At 32.9% G+C, this 10,953-nt stretch overlaps 1 protein-coding gene across 2 annotated transcripts; it reads right to left on the bottom strand.

Annotated features, from left to right (window-relative positions):
- Positions 1-3,438: 3,438 nt before the first annotated feature.
- Positions 3,439-7,447, bottom strand: LOC100775452 (chromatin-remodeling complex subunit ies6). Of its 2 annotated transcripts, XM_006590967.3 has the most exons (4): positions 7,197-7,447; positions 5,619-5,799; positions 4,771-4,838; positions 3,439-3,781 (listed from the first exon to the last, which is right to left on the bottom strand). In XM_006590967.3, exons 2-4 carry the CDS (start codon positions 5,791-5,793, stop codon positions 3,650-3,652), a joined length of 375 nt encoding a protein of 124 aa, XP_006591030.1. In that variant the 5' UTR covers positions 5,794-5,799; positions 7,197-7,447; the 3' UTR covers positions 3,439-3,649. The 2 variants fall into 2 exon arrangements, with proteins under 2 accessions (XP_006591030.1, XP_006591029.2); XM_006590966.4 differs by lacking the exon at positions 7,197-7,447 and having other exon boundaries at positions 5,619-5,823.
- Between the last annotated feature and the right edge of the window lie 3,506 nt (positions 7,448-10,953).

Raw genomic sequence — 10,953 nt, 5'->3', positions numbered from 1 at the left:
ATAGTGACCACCTAGGCATAGTGTAAAAGTTCTTTTGGATTAAGAAGAACGTGAGTAAGATTGTGGGGGTTTCACATTGTAATTTCTATTTTTTTTCCTTATCTTTCTCATTTATCTAAAGTTGTTGTTTGTGCCCATGGCTGACTAAACCCCTCTTTTTATAAGGTTATGATGTAATATGCAGATGAACCTCAATTTTATCTATTGAAATTTGTCTGTATTCAACTAATTGTTTTATTCTATTATGTTTGATTTCCTTTAGAATTGATAACTCTGTCTTTTAGTCGTTTGTGACCAACTTTTGTGCGAACCATAAAATTTTAGAATAATTGAGTTCTCTAAAATAACGAATGAACAAATATATTTTAGGAATTTCTAATGCAATTGGTAATTTCAACTTCACTTTCTAGACTTATACCTCTCTCTTAATTTAATTTGTAATTGACCAAATATGATTTGAATTAAGAGAATGATGGTTAATAGAGTTTGACCAAAACCTATTAGCTAATTTAAGAGAAGTCACTGATTGAAGAATAATTTATATTGCATGATTTTAATCATAACCCTAGGCTTACTTATCTATTGAATTCATCTCACTATTTACTAATTGCTTGAGTTTTATTTTCTAACGGGTAATTAAACACAAATCCTTCAACTTCTGATAAAATCCAAATTATTTAATTTTATGCAAATTAAATTATTTGGGAACACAACTAGTTTCAAGGATACAGAATCCAGACTTAGAGTCCACGATGTAACATCACTTATTTTTTACTTCACACTATGGCACTTCACACCCATCTCATAATTACTCCAAGTCAAGCACGTTTAACTATGAAATTCTTATGTGATGGGTTATCGAAAAGTAGATGCACCTTGTTGATATAGGTAGGCCTCATACATACATAGTCTTTGGATCTTTCTCTTTCTGGTATAATTTGTCGAAGTGTTACATACAATTCTATTATGTAGGATATATTTGTCCTTAACAAACATATTTTTATTCATCATGAGTTGACCGTCTCGGTATGTGATTTCATTCATAATTTTGAGTGGAATCTTCCTTCAGATCTTTGCAATGCACATCCCGTTTTAACTTCTCAAATTCTGCAAATTGAGATTCCTTCAGAACTTATCCCTGACAGTCTTATGTGGAAACAATCTTCGAATGGTTTGTTAACTTTCAAAGAGGCCTTTAAGTTCCTACACCCTTCTCAACAAGTTTGTGCCCGGGATAAATTTTGTTTGACAATCATTTGTGCCTCCCTCTAAATCGTCTGTGTTTTGGTGATGGATTCATGGTAAGCTCCCCACATATGAGATCCTTCGTTCAAAAGGTTATGTGATGGTGTCTATTTGTAGCCTTTGCTACAAGACTGCAGAGACTTCTGACCATATTTTCTTCCACTATGATTTTGTCAAGCATATATGGTCTTGGCTTTCTTTTGCAGGTCACTCTTTTAACCTCTCCTCTCATGTTGATCTTCTAGAAGTTAGTAGATTGTTTGTTAGCCCTTAAGCTAAGGACATGTTGATTGCTGGAGCCATTCATGCGGTTTGGATTCTTTGGCACTATCACAACCAGGCTCGCTTCAACAACATTTTTGTTCCTTGGCAAAAAGCTTCCAATTCTCTTTTTGCTAATATTTCTGTCAGGTAACCTTACCCCGAGTTGCATCACTTGCATGAGATCAAATTTGAGAGTTTTTCAGTTGGTTAAAGCTTTTCATGTCATCATTCATGCTCTAAGGGTAGAGGGGATCACTCAAGATTTTTGGTATACTCGATTGAGGATTTAAGTGTAACTTTGACAGGGCTATTGGGGGTACCCCTAGGCATGCTACTTGTTGAGGTCTATTTTGTTACCATATTGTTGGGATTTTGGGAGGCTTTGCTCTTTTCATTGGCATTTGTAATGCTTTCCATGTTGAGTTGAAAGGTGCAGCTTTGGCTATTCACCATTGCTAAATCCAAAGGGTGGAGGAATCTTTGGCTTGGAGTGGATTCTGTCCTAATCATTAAAGATTCCCAAGATATTAGCTTGGTCCCTTGGGATTTCAGAAACTCCTGGCTGAATGTTCTTTCGATTATATCTCATGGAATTTCGAAATTAAAACTTTTGTTACTCATTTACAATTGTATGCACACTTGATAATTGTATGCCCTTTTATATGTATACTTACTTAATTTTATTAATTAACCATCCATTTTAATTTAAAAATAATCTTATATAACAATTTAAGTTATTTATCATAAATCTAAATTATAATTTATAGGCAAAATTGCACTTTTGGTTCCCCAGTTTATCTCCAATTTCGAATTTGGTCCCCCTATAATTTAATTCACAAATTTGGTCCCCCAGTTTTATAAATCCCTATAAAATTGGTTCCGGAAGCCCGATTTGGACGTTGACCGTTAACCTCAGACGTTGACTGTCATGTGTCAATGCCACGTGTCAATGACACGTGTCAACGTCTGAATGGTTCCCTATAAAGACTTCATTTTTTTGTAGGTAAAATTGCACTTTTGATCCTCCAATTTTGATTTTGGTCACCCTATTGTTTAATCCACACATTTAGTCCCCCAGTTTTATAATACTCTTTATAAATTGTTCCTACAAAGTTGGTCTTTTGAATGATTTAGCCACTGGTGCTAGAGACATGATAAGTCTTGATAAATCTCGCACTTCTTTTTCATCGCAAATTTTTCACTCACTTGGAACCCAGAGAAAAATCACTTTTTGTCTCTATCCCACTTCCAAGGTTGTTCAACTTGGGAAAGTGGCGCATGAATTCCAACTTGGGTCTGAAATTTTTAAATCTCTTACTTTAACAAGTTCTGTAATAACCCCCTATTTTTTTTTCTTTTTTTGCTCCCCATGCGGTATTATGTGTATACGACTACTTAAGTGACCTATGTATAACAATAATATTTTTGTTTGAAATTTGAAATACAACTTCTCCAGTAATGAAATTTGACTAAATTTATAAAGGAATTTATAAAACTGGGAGACCAAATGTGCAAATTAAATTATAAGGGAACCAAAATCAAAATTGGAGTAAAATTGTGGGACTAAAAATACAATTTTACTTAAAAAAATGAAATCTTTATAGGGAACCACTCAGACGTTGATACGTGACATTGACACATGATATTGACATGTAACAGCCACACGTGACATTTACACGTGACAATCAACATCTGAGGTTAACGATCAACGTCTAAATCAGACTTCCAGAACCAATTTTGCAGAGATTTATAAAATTAGGGGACCAAATTAGTAAATTAAATTAGAGGGGGACCAAATCCGAAATTAAAAATAAATTGGAGGACCAAAAGTACAATTTTGCCTAATTTATATATTTAATATAATTATTTTTATAAATAAATGTTTATCGTGCACGGATATAAATACTAGTTTGTGTACATGCAACATTATTGATTGGCAACCGTTATCGTTATTTATCAATACAAATCTTGCAATCAACTAATTATCATACAAGACAGTTGGTGACAGACCGACACTAGATGAGTTAAGAATGTCTTAAAGAGTACATCTAATTCACATTCTAAAAGATTTTATTCACAAATTGATAAAAGAAACTCGAAGGAATAGGAATTGAGTTCAGAGGTGAGGAAAGTGACACGACTACTTCAGAACGATTGCTGCATTCCTTAGAGATAGGTATCTTTGAACATACTCATTAGGAAGCGATCTGATGATTTTGAAAACTTCAGCATTTGCATACCTAAGATTAGTCCTAGGATCATGGTAAGGTGCCTGCAGCATAAACTAATTAATTAATTCCCCAGTACAAGTGCTAATCGCATGGCATAATCATCATCATTATCATCAACATTTACAATTAATTAATCCGGGGGAAGAGCACATTTTACACCAATATATATGCATAAATTCTTGTTTTAGAATGTAGCACGCTCAATTAACAAGCTGCTAAATTTGACAGCATGGGAATGCCATGTAAATAAACCAAGGCCAAACTTTTTGAATAGAATCAAATTAAGCATCGTGATTCAATAGGATTAGAGACATAACAGATTATATACAGTTTGTCCCACAATCTCAGTCTAGCATTCGTTGTTCGATTATTTTGAAGTGTTCTGTCTCCACAATATGAGGACCAAAAAGGGGATTATACACAGGAGATAAACAATGTAGTGTACAAATATTTCACACTATCCACCTATTTCCAACTTCCAACAACAAGCATGTCTTAGCTTCCCTTTCCAAATTAAAAATGCCCTAATCACGTAGGTACTAATGCAAGAAACATAAAACGCAGATCATGGGAAAATGCACATAACATATTAACTCAGACTCAATTACTCAAATAACATTGGTCACAAAACCCAACCCACGAGCCCAGCAGCTACAATCTTGTGAGTATGATCGGTGAATTCACTCCTATCCCACAAGGTTGCAATCCTAGGAGGGATCTAGCATAGAGAGGATGACTAACTCCTAGAATTGTGCATTCCTATGAGTATGATCATGATTTTGACAACAATTTACAAGTGACAAGATATAGATAAAGCATGATTATTTACACAAATTCTGTGAGAACAGGTGAAAAATGTCTTTTACAAGTAGAAATTATGCAAACTTGAAACTCCTGCATATACTGTCATTTAAAACCAAAACTAAGGTTAATTTTTTTTATTTCCAACTCAATGGGCTAATAAATTATTCAGATTTAGAGAAGATAGGAGAAATGTGATTCAACAAGAACAATAAAGATCGCTATATACCTCAAAGCCTGTAATATCACAAATTCTCTTGCAGGGGTGCATAGATGGGGGTGACTCAATATTAGCATCTGTAAGATAATCCAAATAAAAAAATAATTAAAATTCTTTGACAAGGATGGCGCATATAACAACCAAACAAACAAATAATCAAAATTGGAATACAGGAAGTAGCCTCTGGCACCAAGGTTAAACAATTAACACTCATTCATTGTTTCTTTTATAAAAAGATATATTATTGAAGAGAAACAAGAAGTACAATTAGAATTTAGAAGGACAGGAGGTGAACACGTCCTCCAAAAAAGGAGGGAGGACTGAGAAAGTAAAGAAGTTCAATAGTGCAGTAAGGCTGCTCAATTTGAAGATAAGCTTCCCTAAAACATTCATGTGCAACCAAACCGAAACCATAAAAGTCTATTTTACAACACAACAGATGTAGGGGCAAAGATCTTCCCTTGAAAATCCAGACATTCTACTCCAACCTTGGGTCCTTATCCTTAACCATAAAAATGATCTCTAACATTATATCTCTTTCAAATGTATGGCCAAAACAAAAAGCAAACCCTATAAGTAAAATAACAGACAATTACCGTGCATTGATAAGAAAAATTCCAACAACCAAGATCACAATTATTTCCAAACAATTCACCAACTTCAGCATGGTTAAAATTTCAAGAAACACAAATCACAAATTTATTATCTCTCTATCTCTTGATATATTTATATGAGAAGATGCACAGTATATGCAGGAAGTAGCTATACAGGTGTTCATTTCATTTTTTTTTCCTTTTCAAAAAAGTGACTTTATTAATTCATAAGAAAGTACAGACAAAGGGTGTGCAATAGCTTACAATTTGGTTCATCAGGAGGGTAATTCTGGTAATTCTCAGCTTGGATAATCTGCTTAAGATGTTTCCAATGCCTGCCTCTGGCTTGGCCTTTTGGGTATTTCTCATACATTTGAACTCTCTTGAAACTGAGGTAGCTTGGCAACACAAGCTCTGCCTCCACCACCTCTGCCTCCATTTTACCCTTCATTAACATGGCAAACAAAAACTTTTGAGTAACTAGTTTCTGTTCAAAACATATAATAGAAAATAACAGCATAAAAAAAACATAAAAGGTTTAATCACTCATTTGATCTTTATACCTGCACAGTCTTTCTAGTTTAGTCCCTAAACCTAAAAACTACTTCTTTTGGTCCGTACATATGCACTTTTTAACTCGTTTGAGTCTCTACATATACATCTTTTAATCCATTTTAGTCCCTACAATTTTGGACAGCAGGGACTAAAACGGCTTAAAAGTGTATGAGCAAGGGGCCAAATGAGTAATTAAACCAACATAAAATCATAAGGCGCTAAAAGCAAAATGCCATCAACAAACTTTCCTAATAGCTGTTAACAACCCTTCCAGGGCAGGTTTGGACTGGCATAGAAAACCAAAGTACCAAACCAAAATAAACTGGTAAAGTGGTTTGGTTTTTCAACCAAACCATTTAGTTCAGCCAAAATGGTTTATGTCTTGGTGAATCAGTTCAGTTCGGGTTTAGGTTCGAAACAAATCCAAAACTAGTTTTCAACTGGTTTAAGACCTGTTCAAAACCAGTTTATAAACTGAAAAAACTGTTTTTTCAAGTGAAAACAGGTTCAAAACTAGCACCAAGATTACTAGTCATTCATGTGCAAAGGGTTTTCTGAGCCTTATCTCTAATAAATTATAAATATAATGCAATTCAGAATGAAAACAAAGGAAATAACACACTGTTCTACCGGAGTACATTCTTATACAGTGATTCACTACTAAATTATTGGATTGTAAATTAATGCAACACAGCAACCAAGTTATATTAAAAATATTAGTGTGCAACCGTGACTAGGGGTGCTTATGGTTTGGTTATTTAAATAATCATAACTATAACTAATAAATTACTAGATTATAAGGGGTTATTATAACTATAACCATAACTAGTTTTGTATAACTAGTTATAACTGGTTATTGTTTTTAAAAACCAGTTATATAACCGGTTACGGATAAATAACTGGTTAAACAATTATTTAACTAGTTTTTAAATACCCTCTATTTCATTTTCTTTTTTTCGATCAACTTTATTTCTTATTTTAAATAGTGAGATTCATGAACGTGCACCACAAACCACTGCAATCACAGATTGACCCAACTAAGAATACAAACATAGAGTTACAAAGCCAAACCCTCTCAAGCTTGTCCCCACTCAAAAGCGTCCCTAACCAAGCAATTGCAAGAATTTATATAACATGAACAGTAAATAGGACATAAATTTAGAAATGAATAATATAATTAGATACACACTAACAACAGATCCTAAAATATCAACATAAATTGAAACTCAGGATAAATGTCACCAGAAGAATGGAATCTCTTGCCGGTTATTTTAAAACCCAATTTACCGTTCTCACAACCCAACCCAACCCAAATCGCCAGCGACTGTGAGTGACGACGGGAGCGAGGTCGCGACTCCGCACTGCACCGGCGCCGACTGGGACCGTGGTGGCGTGGAGGTCGTGGAATCGTGGTGGAGAGCAAGGCTGCCGCGCCTGACAAGTGACACTATCTTTTAGGGTTAACACAAGAAGAACCAAGATGAGAGTGAGTATTTACCCGCAAAGTTTTGCCAAAATGGTTGCGAGTACCGGTAATAAAAAATAATTAATGTAATTATAAGATGTTACTTAAGCAAATAATTTATATTTTATGTAAAAATAATAATTATACTTTTCTAATTTAATTGTTATTTTAAAGTCACTTTGCATGCTTTTCAATTATATCGTAATTGAGGTTTTTGAACTAAGGATGTGTAATATTACTTTTATTTCATATTAATTCTTTTATGTTGGGACCATAAAATATAATTATGATATTGGTTTGTGAATTTTATGTTACCACTTTTATATTGAGGTCAATATTATTCATATGCTTTCAACTAACATTTTGGTTTTAGATTGACTTATAAATTCCAAATAATGTTTTGGGTAGAAGGATAATATTAAATTGAACATCCATTATATTATATTTGTTTAACTTTATTTAAAAATATTGAACAAATATTTACTTTTATATATAAATTTAGGACTTTGTTGACAAGTTTTAGAGAATATCATCATCACAAGATGGCTATGTTTAATTAGAGTTTTTATTAAGTGATTAAAATATTAACTTTAAGAATCACTATGTTGGATTATTATCATTATAATATTATTTATTTATGACTTAAGTTTCAACAAATTCATGTAATATTTTTTATATCATGTGTGGATGTTTTTAATGTTATGTTTGAATTATTTAAGAGCAAATTTATAATTTACTAGTAGTAATTTTTAATTAATATATATGATAAATATCTATTTTCATTCCTGAAAGTGTGTAGCGCTAATAACTCCATCCCTGCAAAATGAAAAAGATAAATCTAGTCCCTAAAAGTATAGAAAATTAGACAAAGTTTATCCCACCATTAACTTATGTTAGTTAACATTAGGGCATTCACCTATGTGGCACGCATGGACAAAAATTTCATGAAATTGATGCTCATGTGGACATAGGGACTAAAGTTACTAACAAATACGTTCCTAAATTTAACAACTTATTGACATTTTCGTCCTTCAAAAATATAACTTATTGACAAATATATCAACGAAATATATAAACCTAATTAGTTAACATTAGTAATAATACACGCAGTAACAACACATTAAACTTAGAAGTTTTTGATTTTATTATTGCAAATATTTATTATAATGTAATATAACTATAATTATAATGTAAACTTATCACGGAAGAATCAAGACTCAAGAAGAGGCAATGCAAGAGTAGGTTCTCAAATAAATAAATCAATTTGTCAAATCTTAAATGGATGATCATCCACAAGAAGAAGAAAACAAACATGAGAGGTCTAATAAGCAGGACTACAATACTTTTATAGCTTTCCCAAGCTCACTAATGACCACCTATATAATTATAATGTATTTGCAATAACAAAAAGTGAGACAAAATCAAAAACTTCTAAGTCTAATATGTTGTTGGTGCATGTATCTTGTTAGTAATGTCAACTAATTAAGTTTATATATTTCATGGATATATTTGTGAGTAAGTTGTATTTTTGAAGGACGAAAATATCAATAAGTTATTAAATTTAGGGACATATTTATCAATAACTTTAATCCCTATGTCCACATGAGCATCAATTTCATAACATTTTCATCCATGCATGCCACGTAGGCAAGTTCCTTAACCTTAACCGACAAAAGTTAACAATAGAGGATGAATTTGTCTCACTTTTTACATTTTCGATGACTAAATTTTCCTTTTTCATCTTTTACGGACGGATTTGCCAGCACCACTCACTTTTAGGGACGAAAATAGTTATTTATCCTAATATATATTTTTTGATTTATTAATTTTATACATAAGTAAAATATGGGTCGCAGGTGTAGGTATGGGTATATAGGTACCCAGAGGGTACAATGATGGGGATTAAAGTTGCTACTCGTGTAGGTTTAGGACAAGATATGTTTTTTTTAAAGCAGGTATAAGGACAAATACTATAGGACCCTACCTAGACCTTACCCATTGTCATCCCTAATCTGTGTTGAAGAAGACTGAAGCTTAACCACCCCCCCTCGGTTCTATGCAGTGACTAATGATTTCAGTCGATTGTCGGCGAGGGTCCTATGAAAGTTCAATTGGCAACATGTGCCACCCTTGAATGCACATAATCAAAGGCTTTCTTTGTCCATACGTGGTTTTTTTTTGTTGGTTAGTTTTTATGGTCTCTTTCCATTGTCACGTTTAGTTTTCAATTTTGTTGGTAGTATTGGGTGAGTGTTGAATAAAGGGTTTTCGTTTTCCCCGAATTTCAATCGATGTGGTTGTTGTATTGTAGTGGCTATTGCTTTTAGGGTTGTTTGAAGATAAGGCATTTTAAGGTTGGTTGAAGATGGTACATGTTTCTATGATAATGTTTTGTTTTTTGTTCGAAATTTGTTTAGAATATACGTTCTGTTTGGATAAATTTTTAGCAAGTAATTGATTTATAGGAGAAGAAAATGTTGGAGAATTTAATTTGAATTTATTATGGGAGAAATTGATTTCAAGATATGAAAGAAACTATTTTAACTTATGATCATCTCGTAAATTCTCATGGTGGAAGGGTGGAACAAAGGACAAGACTTTGTTGTTTAAGGTGTGGTCCATATGCTAGAATAGATTTTGATGCCAACTGTTTATTGTTTGAACTAGAGTTGATTTGCACACTAGATTCTGACTTTTTGGTGTATTAATTGGTGTGGTTCAATATTTGAGTATGTCATTTGTGTTTGAATTAACAATGAAACAATGTTTGATTTTAATAAAAGTTTGATGTCCACCAATTGGTTGATATATTGGATATGTGTTATTCTGTATTCTTATTAAGGTTACTATGCATAACATTGATTTGTTTTGCAACATTGCCTTCTTGTCACAAGTGTTGCTTCCCAAAGGCAACAAAGTTAAAGCCTCCAATTCAATGATTTAAATTTAGTTCTTGTTCTTGTTTGTTTTACAGTTTATTAAAATTTGTTTACCTTCATTTGAAGACAATTTTGGTTTTCCTATTTTTGGTGCAGATTGTAATAGCCCAGACGAATCACATCGGAACGAGAGAGATCTAAAGGTTATGTAGGTATGAGACTATATGAATGAGGATGACTTAAAGGAATTAATTAGTGCTACTTATACCAACAAGATGCATCTACTTTCGGGTAGCCTATATCACTTAAGAACTCCACACTTAAACGTATTTGACTTAGAGTAATTATGAAATGTGCAACCTTCTAGGAAATTTCTTGAAATGCGTGTGAATGAGGACTAAACACGCTAAAAATTCTTATGATGTTTTATGTGACAATCATTGATCCTAAAAGTAACCAAAACAAATTATTGAGGTCTTGAAAAGTACTACCTTGGAGAATTTTAACCAACAAGGAAATTGAGTAAAGTGTCAGGCATAACACAGATCCATGAAAAGGTTGATAAAGTTGTTCCAGTTGAATTTCCTCTGCATATATGTGAAGCTATGAGATATTGAGTCATTGGCATAGGTGGCAAGCGAGGCCAACCTTCTATGTGCTTTGAATGTATGTTTAGTGGAAATTATGTTGTGTTGTTCCG

The sequence above is a fragment of the Glycine max genome, chromosome 11 (assembly GCF_000004515.6).
Source record: "Glycine max cultivar Williams 82 chromosome 11, Glycine_max_v4.0, whole genome shotgun sequence".
Lineage (NCBI taxonomy): Eukaryota > Viridiplantae > Streptophyta > Magnoliopsida > Fabales > Fabaceae > Glycine > Glycine max.
This window is presented reverse-complemented; position numbering and strand designations above follow the sequence as displayed.